We start from the raw sequence: 24,061 nt of genomic DNA, 5'->3' as shown, positions 1-24,061 counted from the left end.
CCAATACCACCAAGATCAATACCACTAACAACACCAACACCAAGATAACCAACATTAGCACCAAGAACAACACCAACGCTAGCACCAACACCAAAACCAAGATCAACACCAAAACTAACACCAACACCAAAACCAAGAACAACACCGACACTAGCACCAACACCAGGATCAACGACAACACAAACAACAACAATAGCACAAACAACAAACCCCCCCACCGACACCACCAAGATCAATACCACTAACAACACTAGCACCAACAACAACAACACCAAAATCCACAACGCTAAGACCAATAACACCAACACCAGAACCAACACCAAGGCCAACAACACAAACACTAGTATCAACATCAAGATCAACAACACCAAAAACAAGAATAGCACAAACAACAAACCCCCCACCAACACCACCAAGATCAATACCACTAACAACACCAACACCAAGATAACCAACACTTGCGCCAACACCAACACTAGCACCATAACCAAGATCACCAACACTAGCACCAACATCAGGATCAACAACAACTCCAACAAAAGCACAAACCTCAAACCCCCCACCGACACCACCAAGATCAATACCACTAACAATACCAACACCAAGATAACCAACATTTGCACCAACACCATCACTAGCAGCAACACCAAGATCACCCATACCAAGACTGAAAACACCGGCACCAAGACCAACAAAACCAACACTAGCACCAAGATTAACCACACCACCACCAACAGCGCCACCAATACCAATACCAAAATCAACAACACTAGCACCAACACCAAGACCAACAACATGGGAACCAACATCACCATCGACACTAGCACCAACAACAACACCACCAAAATCCACAACACTAAGACCAATAACACCAACACTAGCCCCAATAGCAATACCACCAACAACAACACCACTGCCAACAGCACTACCACCGCCACCAAGATCACTAACACCACCACCAATACCAAGACCAACTACACCAGCACCAAGACCAACAACCCACACACTAGCACTAAGATAACCAACACTAGCACCAACACTAGAACCAACATCAGGATCAGCAACACCAAAAACAACAATAGCACAAACAGCAAACCCCCCCACCAACACCACCAAGATTAATACCACTAACAACACCAACACCGAGATCACCAACACTAGCACAAACACCAAGAACAACACTAGCACCAACACCAAGAACAACACTAGCACCAACACCAAAACCAAGATCAACACCAAAACTAACACCAACACCAAGATCACCAACACCAAAACCAAGCACAACACCGACACTAGCACCAACACCAGGATCAACGACAACACAAACAACAACAATAGCACAAACAACAAACCCCCCCACCAACACCACCAAGATCAATACCACTAACAACACTAGCACCAACAACAACACCAAAATCCACAACACTAAGACCAATAACACCAACACCAGAACCAACACCAAGGCCAACAACACAAACACCAGAACCAACACCAAGGCCAACAACACAAACACTAGTATCGACATCAAGATCAACAACACCAAAAACAAGAATAGCACAAACAACAAACCCCCCACCAACACCACCAAGATCAATACCACTAACAACACCAACACCAAGATAACCAACACTTGCGCCAACACCAACACTAGCACCATAACCAAGATCACCAACACTAGCACCAACATCAGGATCAACAACAACACCAACAAAAGCACAATCTTCAAATCCCCCACCGACACCACCAAGATCAATACCACTAACAATACCAACACCAAGATCACCAACATTTGCACCAACACCATCACTAGCAGCAACACCAAGATCACCAACACCAAAACCAAGCACAACACCGACACTAGCACCAACACCAGGATCAACGACAACACAAACAACAACAATAGCACAAACAACAAACCCCCCCACCAACACCACCAAGATCAATACCACTAACAACACTAGCACCAACAACAACACCAAAATCCACAACACTAAGACCAATAACACCAACACCAGAACCAACACCAAGGCCAACAACACAAACACCAGAACCAACACCAAGGCCAACAACACAAACACTAGTATCGACATCAAGATCAACAACACCAAAAACAAGAATAGCACAAACAACAAACCCCCCACCAACACCACCAAGATCAATACCACTAACAACACCAACACCAAGATAACCAACACTTGCGCCAACACCAACACTAGCACCATAACCAAGATCACCAACACTAGCACCAACATCAGGATCAACAACAACACCAACAAAAGCACAATCTTCAAATCCCCCACCGACACCACCAAGATCAATACCACTAACAATACCAACACCAAGATCACCAACATTTGCACCAACACCATCACTAGCAGCAACACCAAGATCACCAATACCAAGACTGAAAGCACTGGCACCAAGACCAACAAAACCAACACTTGCACCAAGATTAACCACACCACCACCAACACTAGCACCAACAGCGCCACCAATACCAAAATCAACAACACTAGCACCAACACCAACAACAACAACATGGGCACCAACACTACCACCAACATCACCATCGACACTAGCACCAACAACAACACCACCAAAATCCACAACACTAAGACCAATAACACCAACACTAGCCCCAATAGCAATACCACCAAGAACAACACCACTGCCAACAGCACTACCACCGCCACCAAGATCACTAACACAACCACCAATACCAAGACCAACTACACCAGCACCAAGACCAACAACCCACACACTAGCACTAAGATAACCAACACTAGCACCAACACCATCAACACTAGCACCAACATCAGGATCAACAACAACACCAACAAAAGCACAATCTTCAAATCCCCCACCGACACCACCAAGATCAATACCACTAACAATACCAACACCAAGATCACCAACATTTGCACCAACACCATCACTAGCAGCAACACCAAGATCACCAATACCAAGAATGAAAGCACTGGCACCAAGACCAACAAAACCAACACTTGCACCAAGATTAACCACACCACCACCAACACTAGCACCAACAGCGCCACCAATACCAAAATCAACAACACTAGCACCAACACCAACAACAACAACATGGGCACCAACACTACCACCAACATCACCATCGACACTAGCACCAACAACAACACCACCAAAATCCACAACACTAAGACCAATAACACCAACACTAGCCCCAATAGCAATACCACCAACAACAACACCACTGCCAACAGCACTACCACCGCCACCAAGATCACTAACACCACCACCAATACCAAGACCAACTACACCAGCACCAAGACCAACAACCCACACACTAGCACTAAGATAACCAACACTAGCACCAACACCATCAACACCAGCACCAACATCAGGATCAGCAACACCAAAAACAACAATAGCACAAACAACAAACCCCCCCACCGACACCACCAAGATCAATACCACTAACAACACTAGCACCAACAACAACAACACCAAAATCCAAAACACTAAGACCAATAACACCAGAACCAACACCAAGGCCAACAACACAAACACTAGTATCAACATCAAGATCAACAACACCAAAAACAAGAATAGCACAAACAACAAACCCCCCACCAACACCACCAAGATCAATACCACTAACAACACCAACACCAAGATAACCCACACTAGCACAAACACCAAGAACAACACTAGCACCAACACCAAGAACAACACTAGCACCAACACCAAAACCAAGATCAACACCAAAACTAACACCAACACCAAGATCACCAACACCAAAACCAAGCACAACACCGACACTAGCACCAACACCAGGATCAACGACAACACAAACAACAACAATAGCACAAACAACAAACCCCCCCACCAACACCACCAAGATCAATACCACTAACAACACTAGCACCAACAACAACACCAAAATCCACAACACTAAGACCAATAACACCAACACCAGAACCAACACCAAGGCCAACAACACAAACACCAGAACCAACACCAAGGCCAACAACACAAACACTAGTATCGACATCAAGATCAACAACACCAAAAACAAGAATAGCACAAACAACAAACCCCCCACCAACACCACCAAGATCAATACCACTAACAACACCAACACCAAGATAACCAACACTTGCGCCAACACCAACACTAGCACCATAACCAAGATCACCAACACTAGCACCAACATCAGGATCAACAACAACACCAACAAAAGCACAATCTTCAAATCCCCCACCGACACCACCAAGATCAATACCACTAACAATACCAACACCAAGATCACCAACATTTGCACCAACACCATCACTAGCAGCAACACCAAGATCACCAACACCAAAACCAAGCACAACACCGACACTAGCACCAACACCAGGATCAACGACAACACAAACAACAACAATAGCACAAACAACAAACCCCCCCACCAACACCACCAAGATCAATACCACTAACAACACTAGCACCAACAACAACACCAAAATCCACAACACTAAGACCAATAACACCAACACCAGAACCAACACCAAGGCCAACAACACAAACACCAGAACCAACACCAAGGCCAACAACACAAACACTAGTATCGACATCAAGATCAACAACACCAAAAACAAGAATAGCACAAACAACAAACCCCCCACCAACACCACCAAGATCAATACCACTAACAACACCAACACCAAGATAACCAACACTTGCGCCAACACCAACACTAGCACCATAACCAAGATCACCAACACTAGCACCAACATCAGGATCAACAACAACACCAACAAAAGCACAATCTTCAAATCCCCCACCGACACCACCAAGATCAATACCACTAACAATACCAACACCAAGATCACCAACATTTGCACCAACACCATCACTAGCAGCAACACCAAGATCACCAATACCAAGACTGAAAGCACTGGCACCAAGACCAACAAAACCAACACTTGCACCAAGATTAACCACACCACCACCAACACTAGCACCAACAGCGCCACCAATACCAAAATCAACAACACTAGCACCAACACCAACAACAACAACATGGGCACCAACACTACCACCAACATCACCATCGACACTAGCACCAACAACAACACCACCAAAATCCACAACACTAAGACCAATAACACCAACACTAGCCCCAATAGCAATACCACCAAGAACAACACCACTGCCAACAGCACTACCACCGCCACCAAGATCACTAACACAACCACCAATACCAAGACCAACTACACCAGCACCAAGACCAACAACCCACACACTAGCACTAAGATAACCAACACTAGCACCAACACCATCAACACTAGCACCAACATCAGGATCAACAACAACACCAACAAAAGCACAATCTTCAAATCCCCCACCGACACCACCAAGATCAATACCACTAACAATACCAACACCAAGATCACCAACATTTGCACCAACACCATCACTAGCAGCAACACCAAGATCACCAATACCAAGAATGAAAGCACTGGCACCAAGACCAACAAAACCAACACTTGCACCAAGATTAACCACACCACCACCAACACTAGCACCAACAGCGCCACCAATACCAAAATCAACAACACTAGCACCAACACCAACAACAACAACATGGGCACCAACACTACCACCAACATCACCATCGACACTAGCACCAACAACAACACCACCAAAATCCACAACACTAAGACCAATAACACCAACACTAGCCCCAATAGCAATACCACCAACAACAACACCACTGCCAACAGCACTACCACCGCCACCAAGATCACTAACACCACCACCAATACCAAGACCAACTACACCAGCACCAAGACCAACAACCCACACACTAGCACTAAGATAACCAACACTAGCACCAACACCATCAACACCAGCACCAACATCAGGATCAGCAACACCAAAAACAACAATAGCACAAACAACAAACCCCCCCACCGACACCACCAAGATCAATACCACTAACAACACTAGCACCAACAACAACAACACCAAAATCCAAAACACTAAGACCAATAACACCAGAACCAACACCAAGGCCAACAACACAAACACTAGTATCAACATCAAGATCAACAACACCAAAAACAAGAATAGCACAAACAACAAACCCCCCACCAACACCACCAAGATCAATACCACTAACAACACCAACACCAAGATAACCAACACTTGCGCCAACACCAACACTAGCACCATAACCAAGATCACCAACACTAGCACCAACATCAGGTTCAACAACAACACCAACAAAAGCACAATCCTCAAATCCCCCACCGACACCACCAAGATCAATACCACTAACAATACCAACACCAAGATAACCAACATTTGCACCAACACCATCACTAGCAGCAACACCAAGATCACCAATACCAAGACTGAAAACACTGGCACCAAGACCAACAAAACCAACACTAGCACCAAGATTAACCACACCACCACCAATATTAGCACCAACATCGCCACCAATGCCAATACCAAAATCACCAACACTAGCACCAACACCAAGACCAACAACATGGGCACCAACACTACCACCAACATCACCATCAACACTAACACCAACAACAACAACATGGGCACCAACACTACCACCAACATCAACATCGACACTAGCACCAACAACAACACCAACAAAATCAACAACACTAAGACCAATAACACCAACACTAGCCCCAATAGCAATACCACCAACAACAACACAACTGCCAACAGCACTACCACCGCCACCAAGATCACTAACACCACCACCAATACCAAGACCAACTACACCAGCACCAAGACCAACAACCCACACACTAGCACTAAGATAACCAACACTAGCACCAACACCATCAACACTAGCACCAACATCAGGATAGGCAACACCAAAAACAACAATAGCACAAACAACAAACCCCCCACCAACACCACCAAGATTAATATCACTAACAACACCAACACCGAGATAACCAACACTAGCACCAACACTAGCACCATAACCAAGATCACCAACACTAGCACAAACACCAAGAACAACACTAGCACCAACACCAAAACCAAGATCAACACCAACACTACCACCAAGATTAACAACACCACCACCAACACTAGCACCAATATCAATACCACTTACAACCACACCACCAACACCATGATCACAAACACTTGTACCAACAACACCAGAACAAAGACCAAGGCCAACACCAACACTAGCCCCAACACCAGGATCAATAACAACACAACCACCACCAACTCTGCCACTTACAGTCATCTTAAGTAAAATACCACAGAACTTTCAAGAGCTCTAAAGTATTTGGATGTTTTACAGAAAAGAAACAAATTGTCCAGATGTGGTCTTGTCCATTGTTACTTAAAGGCAAATGAAGAAGATAAACGGTCTGAGGGTGATATGATCGTTTTAACTGTAGCTACCAATATGAAGTCCAAGAAGATCTCAGTGGAAGAGAATGAGGTCATCACCGGGCCCAAAAAACAACAAATTTAAAAGATAAAGAGTTTTAAAATAGTTTTATATCTTCTCAAAAAAACAACATCAAAAGGAATAGAAGACAGCAAAAGACAACTTGAAAATTTCACACCACCAGCAGAAGTCAAGAATCCTCTGGAGCAGGTAGGTTCTTTAGATGAAACCAAGAGAGAAGAAGAAGAGAAACATCCGGAGGAGGAAGGAAACGTCTCATGATCCAAAGCAGACCACGTCATGAGGCAAACACGGTGGAGGTGGTATTATGGTCTGGATATATTTGGCTGGCGGATGTTTACTGCTGATGCTGACGGATGTCTCCAGGGCTGCAGGTCTAAATTCTGATCACACTGAAACTGACCTGATGAGCAGAGCTTCACAGAGCAGACGGATGGTGTTCACGAATGTACCACAAAAAGCATTTGGTTACTTTTGAGGTCAAAGAACTTGGATGTTCTTGAACCAACAAGTCAGTTAACAGATCCAAACCCAGCAGAACAGCTTTTCAATTTCTGGAGACAATAAGGTCCAAAAACAAGCAGAAACTGGAGGAGGCTGCAAAGAAGGTCTGGAAAAACATCTGTGGGAGGAACCAGAGTCTGGAGACGTTCCTGGACTCCAGCCTTCAGTTATTACCTGCAAAAACTTTTAATCCAAGTATTCATTTTTATGGTTTCATTTACAATTCTGCCACCTGTGTCTCTTGTGGCAAAAACCCATCAAATGCTCTTTAATATTGTTCTTTCCAACCAGGTGAATAACTGGACTGAAACTGAGTGTCTAAGTTACCAAGAATAAGACTTGAGAGATGATCCAGATTTCAGTAGAATTAAGGGTCAGAACCTACATGAGGCGTCTCGATGCAGAATGACGATGAAACAAGGGAAGTATAATAATTTTAAGACATAAAGGATGATTCATTCTTACAATTCAAGTAAACAAAAACATCTTTCAGGTCAGTGTTAATTTTCTTTTTGAGCAAACTACCAGTCTGGACAGTTAGTTGTGCCAAGGCTAAGTTTTGCTGCTCTCAGCAGTTTTGGTTTAATCAAGTGGCCAAAACTATGGCTAAACTTTCCATCACAGTGTCAGAAACGCATTTTTACCCCTGAAAATGGACGCACTTCACTCAAACCGACTTCTTAACTTAAACTTCTTAAATTAAAAGTCTTCACCTTTTGGCAGATTTCAAATTGATGTAGTTGTAGCAGGGGAATCTTCAGCGCCTGCCTTGACGTTTTGGTCCCAGCAGTCTTAAGAGGTTTTCCTGCAGATCAAAAGAGGTGTGCAGATACTACTGAAGCAGATCCACTTCTGCCTGTCATTTTCTTGTGTTTCCCTTCTCATTCAGACTGGATGGGTGGAGTCACGTGATTACACTCATTAAAACACACACCGTCTTAAAGAGGAAAGAAAATACACTTTCAGCACACGGTCAAATTAGCCATTTTTTAAAATCAAAACACATAATTTACCGACATGGGAAAATTGACATTAGTCATCCCAGGAAAGGAAAGAAAATCACATTGACAAGTAGAAGGGGTTCAGGAAAAAATGACAATTGTAATCAGAGTATACAATTCGATTGCAAGAGGAGTATTTATGTGTTTTAGACACTGTTGAAATAAGGAGATTTCATTTTTAAGAGCAGTCCATGAAAGGGGGATTTAGCGTAGCAACACTTGTGAATAGAGTATTTTATAAGAATGATCAAATTATTCACTAAAGATTCAACAATTGCACCAACTTGAATGTTTTAAAAAGAGCAGAAATCTATGTTGATGGAGCTGGATAATATTAAATCATGGAGAGACTTCCATATATTTTGAATGATCTCACATCCAAAAAACAGGTGCTTACGGAAGACTATTAGGGCCAGGCAGGAGAAAAATAAAAATAATATTTTAGAGGAGGAAGATTTTTTTTCCATCATGCAGTTCGAGAAAAAAGTCGAAATGTTGAGAATAATGTTGAAGTAGAATTTCGAGAAAAAAGTAGAAATGTTGAGAAAAAAGTCAAAATATTGAGAATAATGTTGAAGTAGAATTTTGAGAAAAAAGTCAAAATATTTAGAATCATTTGAAGTAGAATTTTCAGAAAAAAGTCGAAATGTTGAGAAAAAAGTCAAAATTTCATGAATAAAGTTGAAATTTTGAGAAAAAAGGCGAAATTTCGACTTTATTCACGAAATTTCGACTTTATTCTTGAAATTGTACTTTATTCTTGACATTTTGATATTTTTCTCAACATTTCGTCTTTTTTCTCGAAGTGCACAATAAAAAAAAATCTTCCTCTCAAATATTTTTTCTCCTGCATCTCCTGCATGGCCCTAATACTCTTCCGTAGGTGCTCTATCGTTTCTACATTCGCAGTTAAAAACTCGGGAATACTTCTGGACCGGAGTCGGCTTGTCTGCTTCCTCCTCGGCTGTAATAATCAGCTTTAACGCTTCACTTCTCAGATCTGCGTGGGTTTCTTTTGAAGTTAACAGGCAGGACTTCAGTTCAGGTTGTCCCTCAGAGATAACGTGAACAACAACGTGACGGCAGAGCGATGAGTTACCTGGTAATTGTGAGTTTAGAGACGATGACGCGCCAGATAAGAGCTGTCATCTCTGATCACGCCTTTTCCCCTTTTGTTGTTGTATTTATGTGTGTGTGTGTGTGTGTGTGTGTGTGTGTGTGTGTGTGTGTGTGTGCGTGTGCGTGTGCGTGTGTGTGTGTGTGTGCGTGTGCGTGTGCGTGTGTGTGTGTGTGTGTGTGTGTGTGCGTATTCGTCTCTCCAGGCTCTCAGTCCCAGCTGAGCTGCCAGGTCTCCGTCATCAACCCCCTGGACGCCGCCAGCCTGTCCGACGGCTTCGCCTACAGGTCTGATCTGACTCCAGTGATCAGCCAGGTGTCTCCGCGGAGAGGCGGCACCGCCGGCGGCACCCGGCTCACCATCGCCGGCTCGGGTTTCAGGTAGAGACACGCCCAGACCACGGACCGCTGCCTCACAATCACACGCTCAGCTTACAGCCTTCCTTTCACCGCAGCCGTAAACATAACTGTGGCAAAGTTTTTCTTTGATCAAAATCAAAGAGGAGATCAAGCCGTGGATGAAACAGCACTTTCTACAACTAAACAGCTGCAAAACAGAAGCCATGCTCATCGGCACCCAACACCAGGTTAAGTCATCCCCCATCACATGCATCACCTTTTCTGGCCAGGATATCCCACTGTCATCTGTCATCACCAATCTGGGTGTTAGAATGGACCCCCACCTCAACTATGAGGCCCACATCACACACCTCTGTCAAACATCCTTCTTCCACCTCAAAAACATAGCCAAACTCCACCCCATCCTGTCCCTGAAAGATGCTGAAAAACTGGTCCACGCCTTCGTCTCCACCAGGCTCGATTACTGCAATGCACTTCTCATCAGGATCCCAAGCAAGAGCCTTAAAAAGCTCCAATACATCCAGAACAGTGCTGCTAGGATCCTGATGAGAGTGCGACCACATCACTCCCATCCTCCACTCACTACACTGGCTCCCCATCTCCACCCGGACAGAATACAAAATCTCCCTGTTAACCTACCAATGCGTCCATGGCCATGCACCCCCTTACCTCGAGGAGCTGATCCATACTCAGCCCCCCACCCGCACCGGTTCAGCAAACAAGAACGACCTCCTCAAACCCACCAAGACTAAACTAGTCAGTATGGGAGACCGGGCCTTCTGCTCCGTTGCCCCTAAACTGTGGAACGCCCTCCCGCCCACCTGAGAGAACCACAGTCAATTGACTCTTTCAAGAGCAGACTTAAGACCCACCTTTTCAGGAAAGCTTCTCCCACCTAGGATTTATGATTTGCCATTGATTTTTATGACTTTTTTACATTTTAGTGATGATACTGCTGCCTTTTTTCTTTTTTTGTTGATTTCCTTGCCTTGAATGCTGTAGCACTTTGAGATTCATCGAATGTAAAGACCATACAGTCAAACAGAAAAGAGAAACAAAAACAAGAAGAAAACAACCCTAACCCTAACCCCTAACCCTAACCCTAACCAAACAAGAAAAACCAGACATAAAAAAAAACAATAATAACATATTGTTGTCACAGATCAGCTGATCAGTTCCTGGAAACAAAACAGACCCAAAAAGGTCCAGAACCTGAAGAGGCTGCAGGGAAAGTCCGGATAAGGACCCACTTTTAAATCCACTAGTTCAGAATAAATGATCAATATTTGATCGACCACTCTGGTGTGTTTCTGGGAGGAGAGGAGCTCGAGTTGGTGACTGAATTTAGATATCTGGGAGTCATCCTGGACCCGACGCTCTGCTTCAGGAGGCACATTAAGAAAGTGTGTAACTCTGTTAAGTATGGCTCAACTTCAGACTAATAAGGAACTCATTGACTTACAGTGCAGCAATAATGTTTACCATTCAATGATCCTATCACTCACTAGCCCCTTTCACACAGAGATTCCGCAATATTGGTGTAAAGAAGTCCTGCCAATACGCCGCCTTTGTTGGTTCACACAGAACCATACAACGCCGGCATAACGCCGCTCCCGTCTGTAAATTCACACAGCATGCCGGCGTTCCGCAATCAGAGGCGTGACGACAGCGTCAGTCCGACCGTCATGTCAGCGGCATGCCGGCTGTGTCATTCACACAGACCCCGTTTCGTCTCTGTGACGGCTCTGTGACTACCTCCGCTGCCGGCTTATTGGTGGGGCCACTTGGCCCCCCCATTCCGCCTCCGTGACTTTCACACAGAACAGCGAGGCGGCTTAAAGGCGCAACGTTCCCGCCTCGAACTGGCTGTGTGAAAGGGGCTACTGACTATTGCCTAGCTAGCTGGTCATTAGGATGTTCCACAGCACTCAAGCCGACTGAATCCCTTTGTAAAAAAGGACTAAAAATCTTAGTTTACTTGTAACATTTAAAAGAAACGTACATTTTTAAGCCTCCAAAATGTTAAAACCTTCAGATATGCCTGCACTTTGTACAAAACCCTTCATGGTCTTGCACCACCAGCGCTGAAACAGTTCCTCAGAAGGAAATCTGTGGGTGGTATGAAACTCGTGTGAGGTGACTGTGAGACACAGACAAACCACCTTTGGGATGAATGTGTTATCTGTTGTAGGAGGGAAAATCTGGAACAGCCTTTCATCTACAATAAGGGATTGTCCCTCATACTCTTCCTTTAATAGCTGGGAGGGAATATGTCAAAAATCATAAAGATTGTGCACTTGGTGACAAGTTTTTGATATTTGGCATGGTGTTAGGTACAGTATGGGTTTTCAAAAACCACCGCAAAAAATTGGGATGGCCTGCTAGTGGCTGGTTTGCAGAAAATTAAAAATGGCTCCCGCCGAAAAGACCAAAGGTCATATCTCAACTTCTCGTAGTCCTAGCTTGTTGTATATTGTCACTTTCTCTACTTTTCTGGTGCTAGGAATTCAATTCTGAGATACATTTCCTATTTCACGTTCATGTTGATTTAATTTTCAAGGTCATTTTTTTGCACAAAAATCTCCATATCTCTAGAATTAAGTCACATAGAAAGATTATATAGGGCTCTAAACCCCTACTTTCACCCCCAAGGAATGCAATTTTCTGTTTATTGGACTGGTCACTATCACTGTAGTGTCATTGGGTGAGAACAGTGGCCTTCATTCAGGCTTGAGATGAACATAACCTCAGAACTAAGTAGTGAAAGAATAGGATTTTATTAAAACAACACACATTTAAAAATTTCTGCAAACCAGTCACTAGGGGGCCGTCCCAATTTGTTTGCGGTAGTTTTTGAAAACCTTATGTTCATACCTAATACCATGCCAAATATCAAAAACTTGTCACCATGAATTCATGAATTCCTTGCCAGCTATAAAGGAAATTTCAAGGAATTCAAGGAAAAAACGTCTCAAATCTGTGATCATTAAATGTTTATTGTATTCACTATTGCAGTGTTGTGCGATTTTTAATTGTTGTTGATATTGTGTGTCGTGTAATGTTGCTTGTATCTTTTTACTGCGTCTTGCAGGGGGACTGCCAATGCAAATTAGCCTTTTGGCTACAATTGGGTATAATGTTTATCAATGTAAAATGTCCCTCTACACAAAATAAAGTGAAATGAATGAATAAATGAAAATAAATTAACCTTTGATCGGTAACCATCGTCCTTCGCAGCACCAGCGCCAGCGAGGTCAACGTGACCATCGCCGGGTCGGTCTGTGAGGTCCAGTCCGCCAACAGCACCCACATCGTGTGCGTGACCAGCGCCCAGCGCCGGTCCCAGGAGGCCCGGGTCCGAGTGAGCGTGGGGGACCGGGGCATCGCCGCTACGGTACGAGACGCCCGTCTGCGCCGGTCTGGCGGACAGGTTCCACCCGTGGACCGGTTCCACCCATGGACCAGTTCCACCCGTGGACCGGTTCCACCCGCGGACCGGTTCCACCCGCTTCACAAGCCTCTTCCCTCCTTCATCCAGGACGATGCCGACTTCTTCTACGTGGACGTTTGGTCGTCCCGGTTCACCTGGGGGGGGCTGGACCCGCCGGAGAAGGGCTCGTTCGCCGTCATCACCGAGGGCCAGACCGTCCTGCTGGACACCGACACGCCGGTCCTCAAGATGCTGCTGATTCAAGGTGGACCAGAACTTTGTTGGGTTTTCATTGTTTTTCACCCGAGAATCCTTTAGACGTCCAAGACGGTTTGTTTAACGCCGTTTCTGGGACGTATGTTTATCTGGACAGACGTGCAGCTAGACTTGTAGTCCAGACCACCTGAACCAAGACCAAGACCAGAGAGTATCAAGACCGAGACCAGAGAGTATCAAGACCGAGACCAAGACAGACCAAGACCAAAAACAGAGTATCAAGACCAAGACCAAATCAAGATCAAGACAGACCAAGACCATCGAGTATCAAGACCAGGACTAGTTCAGCTCCAGGCCGAGACCAAACCCAGTAATGTCCTGATCCTGCATGATTGTAGAACATCATCCTGGTTCAGCTAGTTTCCATATGAGCTTGTATTCAACTGCAGCACAATAACACAGAGAAGTGGATGATGATGTTGAACTCACTATAAATGTTTCCATCCATCAGCTGAGATCAGATATGTGTGGTGACTGCACTACCGCTATTTCTACACTATTGGAGGATTGACTCCAGTGCTTTTAAGGATTGACACGACTACTAACTAGTCCCAAAGTATCTAACAGAATAACCAGCACCAACACCCCCCTCCACCTCAGAAAAGTCATGAATAGTAAATGTCACTGATTTAAATTGGACTGAATTTGGAGATGAAACCTGAATTTTAGATATTAAAGATTGAAACTACATTATTTACAATTAAAGTAATCAGATTACACCGTATATCAGCATCACTGAAATGGATCTGATGCTTAATCAATCACAACGATATGCAAATATTATTCATATATTTATTCAAACAAGGCCGTTATAAACACAAAACTGTAATTAAATACGGACACATGCAGATGCACCAAAACATTAAATCAGATGCAAAATACAAATAGTTTACAAAACTGTACATTAACAAGAGGAAGAACTGCTGATTCCAGATTCTGTCACCTTGGTAACGGACTCTCAGTTATCCGAGTCCGAGACCTGGAGAGACCGAGAGACCCGAGACCGAGACAAGACCAGGACCTCAATAAAGTGTCTCCAGAGCGTACGAGTCTCTGTGCAGCATCTCTGAAGACCTGCAGAGGTTAAACCCCTGGTTGGTTCTGCTCAGGAGGGACGCTGGTGTTTGACGAGGCGGACATCGAGCTGCAGGCGGAAAACATCCTGATCACCGACGGCGGCCGCCTCCAGGTCGGCCAGGAGGGGGCGCCGTTCCAGCACAAAGCCATCATCACCCTCCACGGACACCTGCGCTCACCTGAGCTTCCCGTCTACGGAACAAAGACTCTGGCCGTCAGGGAGGGCGTGCTGGACCTTCACGGTAGGATTCAAGAAACAGCCTCAGGAAAATGAATGTGTGAAAAGATTTTATATCACAGTCTTGTTGAAGCTGCTTCTGGACAGCAGGGGGCGCAGTTTCCCCTTCTGGTCCCGTAGATGATTTTCAGTTTTTTTTAGGTTCATAAATATTGGTTTCTGTTTTATTCTGTTCATATATACATTTTGTATCAGATAATTACTGAAGCGTATTGCATTCACTTGAGAAAAAAAAAATTTGCTCTGTTTTTCTGAATTAACGAGTTAATTATCTCAGAATTCAGAGAAAAGTTTTAATGAAAAAAAATCTGCTGTTTTTCTGAATTAACGAGATAATTATCTCAGAATTCTGAGAAAAGTTTTCTGCCTCCACATCAGACAACCTTTTAAATTACATAAACTTATGACTAAATGCAAAATGTCCATTTAATAAGATATAAATAAAAAATACAAAAATAAAAAATGTTCTATTTAAAGTAAATGAAAATGTAAAATGGGGGCCAGATATGTCACCAGATATGTCACCTTCCACCCACCAATAGGTAATGTCCTGTAGTTAAAGACATAAAAAGGCTTTAAGTGACAGAAACCTGACATCTACATCCTCCTAGAACCGTGTACCGTGGTTGTGTTGGGTGACGTGAGGCTGACAGTCGTTTGAGTTGTTTATCCTGCAGGGCCGTTGTGTTCAGTGACCCCTCACGTCCCGTCCACGGTCACTAGTCAAGGCTGACGACCTGTCTCTCCAGGTATTCCTGTCCCGGTACCCTGGACCCACTTGGCCCAGACGGCAGCGAGCGGCTCCAACACCCTGACCCTGATGATGGCGGTGACATGGAAACCCGGAGACCAGATTGTTGTTGCCTCCACCGGCCACAGGTACGGCGAGGTGTCTGGCGAGGTGTCCGGCTCGTCAATCCAAGCTTTTATTAAATGATCTAATTACTACCCCTTTTCCACAAAACCGGTTCCAGATTTGCCTGAAAGTTGCAGCAACAACCAGGTATCTGCTCTAATAGGACTTGGTCCACGTAGCTCCTCCGTGGACACATCTCTAAAAGACAGGTTGTCTTCTCCTCAGACCCATGATGCTTTGCTGCATCCAGATTCATTCTTAATTGAAAATGTCTCCGTTTCCCAGTCTTGCTGTTGCCGTTGGTCTTAATAACTCCACCCCCTCCGCTTACGTAAGCGGTTCTTTAGACCAGTAGTTCCCAACCTTTTCCAACTCAGGGCCCACTTTTATGTCTCAAAAATGTTCGGGGCCCACCTCCGAACTTTTTAATTCTCCCTGTTGCTAGCCAGCTATCCATCTTTATACTCCAGTTTCATGTATCAGCATCAAACGTAAATAAGTCAAGTGCAATGCAGTCCTGCTGCAAAGTGGTCCGACCGATAACAACAAAAGTTTCTATCGCTCATTTGCTTGTCACATGTCTAATACTTGAAGGAAAACAAAACAAAATAATGAAAATAATACTTAAACATTTTTAATATCATTTTAAACATAACTGAGTTTTAACATTTAAAACATTATTCTGTATATTTTTATATAATTATATTCCCCCCCCCCCCCCCCCCGCCCACACACACAAAAATCATACTTTTTTGGAAATGATTTGGCGGCCCACTTGCAATACCTTCGTGGCCCACCAGGGGCCCACAGGTTGTGAATCACTGCTCTAGACCAGCAAAGAGTTGGTGCCTTGGAACCGGGTTTTCTGGCCCGGAGCCAGTTGTTTGTCAGTGGAAACAGAAAGCCCGGTTCCAAACTCAGCACTGGCCCAGAACCAGAACCAACCCCGGAAACGGTTTGGCACAACATCTAATACTTCCACTTTGGTTCATTCAAATTCAGACTGTTTTATCATCAACTGATATCGATGTTTAAGGAAAAAGTGATAAAAATCTTAGTAATTAACTGGCACCGGCCAAGCTCGTTGTCCACCACTAGAGGGCGTAAGGAATTACGATCCGGCAGCAGGTCAAAATCGGTTCCCTTGCTTCTTTCTTAGGCACAGTCAGAAAGAGAACGAGGTGAGGAGGATCGTCGCCGTGTCGGCGGACGGGACGACCCTGACCCTGGACCAACCGCTCACCTACGGCCACCTCGGGGTGTCGGTCACGCTGCCTGACGGCACCGTGTTCGAGGGCCGGGCCGAGGTGGGTCTCCTCACCAGGAACGTGGTGGTTCGAGGTTCCCAGCACCAGGAATGGAGCGACCAGATCCAGGCCTGTCCCGACGGCTTCAACACAGGTGCGTTGCTTTTCCATCACTTCTGCTTTCTGGACTCGACCTCCGCGTTTTACCGAGCCGCCGCCGAGGCTAAATCAACATTCTTTTGTTTTTCTGACCGCTTCAGGTGAATTTGCCACCCAGACCTGTTTCCAGGGGCGGTTCGGGGAGGAGGTCGGCAGCGACCAGTTCGGAGGCTGCATCATGTTCCACGCACCCAGACCGGGCCAGAACCTGGCAGTGGGCCGGCTGGAATACGTGGAGGTAGGCTTGTCCCGATGAGGATTTTTTTGCTCCCGATCCCGATCCCGATCGCTTGAGTTTGAGTATCTGTCGATCCCGATTTTTCCCGATCCGATCACTTTTTTTGGCTCCCGATACAATTCCGATACTTTTTCCAATCAGATACATTTTGGCAATGAATTAAGTAAAAAAAAAAAGTTTCTTTTATTGTCCATTCTGTCTCAGTGCGGCAGCCTTGGTTGCAGCGACGTAATCACTGTATGTATTTTCATGCTTGGTCTTCAGGTGTGGAATAAGGTTTGTCGTATTGAACGAAGACCTGTTCGTTCCTCCACGCGAAATGTCCACCTGGCAAACATTGCATTTGGCTGTTGGGCTGCCTTCGCTTTCAAGTTTATAGTGTTTCCACACTTCAGACATGGTCTCCATTTATCTGAAAGTAGGCTAGTGGTTGTTAGCGTTCTGTTAGCCACGCTTCTTTCCCCCTCCAGCACAAACGTCTCTCCCAGCCGCCGGTGCCGCCCAAAAGCAATATCTTATAATAAACCCACATCAACTGTCTGTATTGTTAAATACAGTTGTTAAAGGGGACCTATTATGAAAAACATGTTTTCTCTTGCGTTAACATATATAAAGTGGTCTCCCCTCAGCCTGCCAACTCAGAGGAAAGCAACCAAATTCTGCAGTGTCTGTACAACCGCCCGGATGAGCCGTCCAGTGTGATGTGGCTTCTACGAGCCGTTCAGATTCTGCTCCCGTCGTTACGTAACGACGGGCGCGATTTACATAGGTTGGTCTCCGATGCGTGAAACCACGCCCACAACTAAATCTGGCCGGATGGAGCTTCGCCATTTTTTCGTAGCAGTGTATCGTGATGTTCAAGCTAGAAATGCGAATTGCTCTGTTGTTGGTTGTAAAAACCAACACAAACGATGCTTTGTGCCCTCCCCTGCTACGCGTGAAACAGGCAGCCAATCAGCACAGAGCCTCATTATCATAGCCCCGCCCATTCAGAATCCCGCATAGATAATGAGATTAGAGACTGGGAAGATAAAGACATGGCTCAGAGGCTGAATTTCTAATTTATTTAGCAAAAATAAAGTTTTATATGCCATAATAGGTCCCCTTTAAATACAATTATAAAACGATTTAATAATTAATATATATTAAAAACATTAATAACTAGGTATGTCCCGATACCGATCTTTTGACGTGGAGGTGAAATGCTTCGAAGGAGATTCTCGCACTTATTTCCTACGCGACTCTTGATTGAAGATAACTTCGGTTGTGTTGGTGCGACAGGTTTTCCACGCGGGCCAGGCCTTCCGGCTGGGCCGTTACCCCATCCACTGGCATCTGATGGGCGACGTCAACTACAAGTCCTACGTCCGGGGCTGCGCCATCCATCAGACGTACAACAGGGCCGTAACCATCCACAACACCCACCGGCTGCTGGTGGAGCGCAACGTCATCTACGACATCATGGGCGGAGCCTTCTTCATCGAGGACGGCATCGAGACGGAGAACATCCTGCAGTACAACCTGGCCGTGTTCGTGAAGCAGAGCACCAGCCTGCTCAACGACGACGTCACGCCCGCCGCCTACTGGGTGACCAACCCCAACAACATCGTCCGCCACAACGCTGCGGCGGGGGGGACCCACTTCGGCTTCTGGTACCGGATGCACGAGCACCCGGACGGGCCGTCCTACGACCCCGACATCTGCCAGAAGAGGGTTCCCCTGGGCGAGTTCTCCAACAACACCGTTCACTCTCAGGGCTGGTTCGGGATCTGGATCTTCCAGGACTTCTTCCCGATGAAGAGCGGCGGCTGCAGATCCAGGACGCCGGAGCCGGCCGTCTTCGACTCGCTCACCGCCTGGAACTGCGAGAAGGGGGCAGAGTGGGTCAACGTGGGCGCCGTGCAGTTCAGCCGCTTCGTCATGGTCAACAACGAGAAAGCCGGCGTCGAGGCCAAGCGCATCATGCAGTGGGCCGTGAGCGGCTTCGGCGAGGAGGGCGGGGCCACGGTGTCCAACAGCACCATCGTGGGCCACGTGGACGAGCTGGGACTGGGAACCGACCAATGCACGCACCGCGGCGTCATTGCGCCTTTCGACGACGGCATGAGCGTCCTGAACACCAGATTCATCAACTTCGACCGTCCTGGCTGCGCGGCCATCGGAGTGACGTCGATAGACGGGACGTGCGTGGACCGATGTGGCGGCTGGGCCGTCAGGTTCGGCGGCGTCCGGTACCTGAACTCCCCCAACAAGGCCGGGTTCAGGTGGGAGCATGAGGTCCAGCTGGTGGACACGGACGGCACCCTCACAGGTACTTCCCCAAACTGTACTCTGCATCGAATCGGCACAGATTACTTTTGTAATACTGTATTTGACCCGGTCTTTGTACGTTTTGACCGTATAGAAACGTAATTCTTGCCATTTTAAGAATGAGATGTGTACCTGCTGTACTCTACTGCCTTTACTTTTTAACAACTTGTGCTTTTTATTATTTTACCTCTTTTCTTATCATTTTATTTCATTTTATTTGTTATTTACAGTTTAATTCTGTCTTGCCGCTTTTGATGTTGATGTGAAGCACTTTGAATGACCTTGTGTTGAATTGTGCCATACAAATAAACTTGCCTTGCCTTGCATCATAAAACTATGGAAGAGTATTAGGGCCAGGCAGGAGAAAAATAAAAATAATATTTTAGAGGAGGAAGATTTTTTCATTATGCACTTCGAGAAAAAAGTCGAAATGTCGAAAATAATGTTGAAGTACAATTTCGAGAAAAAAGTTGAAATGTTGAGAAAAAAGGCGAATTGGCTTTACGATATTGATTAGAAACACATATCAAACATATGCAGTTGCATAACTTCAGAAACGTACCCTTAACTTTACACTCCAAGGATGTAAGTTAGTTAGTTAGTTCGTTCGTTAGTTAGTTAGTTACGGCTGCTGTGGGCATAGCTGTCAGTTGTTCTCCTAATTGGATTTGATGGGCCACATTTCAACTTTTGTATTTCAACATTAATTTCGACATTTCGACTTTTTTCTCGAAGTGCACAATAAAAAAAAATCTTCCCCTCTCAAATATTTTTTCTCCTGCACGGGCCTGATAGTCTTCCGTATAAAACTGATGCATAGACTAGACATTTTTAAGAATTAATCCATTTGGCATCTTAATAACTGTAATTTTCAGGAAGCGTCGACCACAAGGTTGTGCCTATGAGCAACTTGCTGGACCCGGCTCACTGCTCCCAGAGGGATGAGTGGAGCGTGGGTTTCCCCGGCGCCGTGTGCGACCACACTGTCGACTTCCACCGTTTGGCATTCAACAATCCCACGCCATCCTCCCTGCAGGCCAAGGACGTCATCCTAACCAACTCCCACGGTACAACCACCCTGCTCCTCATGCAGAAGCGGCAGCTCTGCTGCCATCTGCTGGTCATTTCTGGCAACTGCAGTAAATTTCCACAGCTCACCCGAAAGCATCAACATCAAACTATGTGTGCTCTACTTTGGTTTGTTTGGTCAAAAACAAATTTACCTAAATATTTAATTATTTATTAGATATGTATTTCTATAATTCTTATTATCTATTATTATTTCTATTATTTATTAGAGTAAATTATTTTTTAAATTTCTAGTCTTGTAAACTTGCGCCAGAAAGGTTCAGTTTTACATTGAGAACATTAAAATTGTAGGTTTGATTAGTATAATATAATTTAGTTTAAAAACATGCAAAGAAAATGAATATTTTATATACATTTTATATACAATTTTAATTTGCTATTTTTGTCGGACAAAAATTTATTTATTTATTTTTTTTAATTACCTTACATGTTTTGGCCTAAACTTAAAAAAAAATCTTGTCAGACAAAAATAATTTAATTAAAATTCTAAATCCATAGACAAAATGAACTTTATTTATTCAAAGAAATATTTAACATATGGATCTGCAACCACTTTAATTCCTCTTGAGGAAACCTGATAGTCGTGTACGGAAGAGGATTAGGGCCACTGAAGAAAAAACTATTGAATTCTGAGAAAAAAGTCAGAATTCTGAGATAAAAATATCTATATTATATATTAAAAATGCATATATATTCCTTAGGTTTTTACCAACTCTGTATTAACCATTAATATATATGCAGACAAAAAAAAAGAATTCTGATATTAAAGTCAGAATTCAGACTTTTTTTAAGAAATAAAAAATCCTCCCTAAATGTTTGTTTTAGGTTTCTGAAAAAAGTCAGAATTCTGACTTTTTTCTCAGAATGAAATGTTTTTTTCTCAGTGGCCCTAATTTTCTGTAGTGCCGCTACTCGGAAAAAAAAAATGTTTTTAGCTCAGTTTGTGAAAAATGGTTTGCCTGGCTTGCTCTTTAAAACTTAAACAGTTTGCTGCCCCCTTGTGGTCAGACGGAAGAGTAGCTTCAAAACCTTTATTATATTTGTACATTTGTACATTTTTATAACTGAAACTCCATTCTGAAGTGTTAAAGTTGTCATGAACGGCGGTTTTCTCTGCGGTGTTTCATCAGGCAGCAGCGTGGTGCCGTACCTGAAGAAGAGGATGACCCATAAGTTCGGCTGGATGGCCCTGCTGCCGTCCAGACAGACGTACAACTGGTTCTTCCAGGACGCTGACCATGTCACCAACATCACCTACGACGCCAAGTTCTACGGCTTCAAGGTTACAGGAGTGGGCGAGAGGGGGCGGCGCCGAGGGACAGGGCCTCGGATCAGCCTCCCGTTTGATTTGATTTGATTTGATTTGGATCCCCATTAGCTGATGTAGTTTACATCAACTACTCTTCCTGGGGTCCGATCAATAAAACAATAAAATAATATGATAAAAATATAAAATAAGAATACAGTACAGAAATACACTAACAAACATCACAAAAAGATTTACATGGACAACATACAGTCCATAAAAGTAACAACATTTAACAAATCAGCAAATTTAACGAACATCACAAAAAGATTTACATAGACAACATACAGTCTATAATAGTACCAGCCATTAGCAAATCAGCAAAATTAGCAATTCATTTAGCAAGCAAATAGCAGCAAAGCATAGTCTTAAAGGAGCTTGAGGCTCCTTTTAAGAAATGAGACTCTCTAGCGCCACCCTTCACCACGACGGCCGTCAGGGGTACTGCAACCAACAGCGAAGCCGGCACGGGAGAACGGGGAGAACGCGCATGCAGCGTCATGTGACGTCACATCCACAGGACAGCGCGGGACATTTGGGCCCGAATTGCAGCACATTTTGCAGTACACAGCCTGTTCAAGGCAAAGGAGAGATGGCTCATTCTTTTTGGTTTGGAACGCTTCATCTGACATTCTTACTAGAAAACTTAAAACGTATACGAATTTTTTTCATAAATCCTGCCTCAATCCGGCCTCAAGCTCCTTTAACATCCAATCAGATATAGTTACATGTGATTTTGTGGGGAATCATCACACATATGCAGTGTCAAAAAAACACACTCAGATACACTAAGACACACCGTAAATAAATAATTTATGGTTACACTACCTTTTGTGAGCTATGTATTTCTTCACTTGTTTTTTGAAACTGACCTTGCTCTGGGTTTGTAACCCGGAATAGAATTCCATTCAGCAATAGCTCTGTAGAGCACTGTTTGTTGTCCGTTGACGCTTGTGTCTCCGTTCCCCCCCCGATGCAGCCGGACCAGTACGTCCTCGTCAACCACAACCTCACCCAGAGTCCGGACCGGTTCCACGTCGTGGACCAGAGGAACGGGTCGGCGGCGCCGCTCAGCTTCAGCGGCAGCAGGAACGGAGACTGGTTCTTCGACAACAGAACCAACGACCTCTTCTACATCAGTTAGTTCTGGAGTCACTCGGGTCGACGGCAGTTCTGTTGAATGTCGCTCTGATTTTTCATCGTCTCCAACATATCTGCACACACCCGGAACCAGTACTCGAGTTGTAAAAAGAAATCTGGGGGAAGGTGGATTTTATCATATGGGGACAGATAATTTGTGCTGATTACAAATAATATAATATATTACAAATAATAGCACTGACCAAAACACCTGCAGAAATACTGCAGGAATGACATAGCAGCAGTTAAATGCAGCCTTCTGTAAGCTTTAAATATCCACTGGGC

The 24,061-nt window shown here is 44.6% G+C and overlaps 2 protein-coding genes across 4 annotated transcripts in view; one reads left to right on the top strand and one right to left on the bottom strand.

Annotated features, from left to right (window-relative positions):
- LOC133460585 (sodium/hydrogen exchanger 3-like) overlaps nt 1–24,061 on the bottom strand; it is a 249,309-nt gene that overhangs the window by 69,224 nt on the left and 156,024 nt on the right. The gene's annotated exons all lie outside the window — the stretch shown is intronic.
- LOC133460581 (fibrocystin-L-like) overlaps nt 1–24,061 on the top strand; it is a 96,737-nt gene that overhangs the window by 49,240 nt on the left and 23,436 nt on the right. For all 3 annotated transcript variants that reach the window (XM_061741223.1, XM_061741221.1, XM_061741222.1), the window contains exons 42-52: nt 10,257–10,431; nt 13,648–13,804; nt 13,949–14,105; nt 15,226–15,435; nt 16,181–16,310; nt 17,447–17,688; nt 17,795–17,931; nt 19,213–20,242; nt 21,117–21,308; nt 22,461–22,612; nt 23,616–23,775. In XM_061741223.1, coding sequence (XP_061597207.1) covers nt 10,257–10,431; nt 13,648–13,804; nt 13,949–14,105; nt 15,226–15,435; nt 16,181–16,310; nt 17,447–17,688; nt 17,795–17,931; nt 19,213–20,242; nt 21,117–21,308; nt 22,461–22,612; nt 23,616–23,775 — 2,742 coding nt within the window. The remainder of the gene's footprint in view (nt 1–10,256; nt 10,432–13,647; nt 13,805–13,948; nt 14,106–15,225; nt 15,436–16,180; nt 16,311–17,446; nt 17,689–17,794; nt 17,932–19,212; nt 20,243–21,116; nt 21,309–22,460; nt 22,613–23,615; nt 23,776–24,061) is intronic.

The sequence above is a fragment of the Cololabis saira genome, chromosome 15 (assembly GCF_033807715.1).
Source record: "Cololabis saira isolate AMF1-May2022 chromosome 15, fColSai1.1, whole genome shotgun sequence".
Classification (NCBI taxonomy): Eukaryota; Metazoa; Chordata; class Actinopteri; order Beloniformes; family Belonidae; genus Cololabis; species Cololabis saira.
The sequence above is the reverse complement of the archived record's forward strand: the minus strand, read 5'-3'. Positions and strand labels throughout refer to the sequence as shown.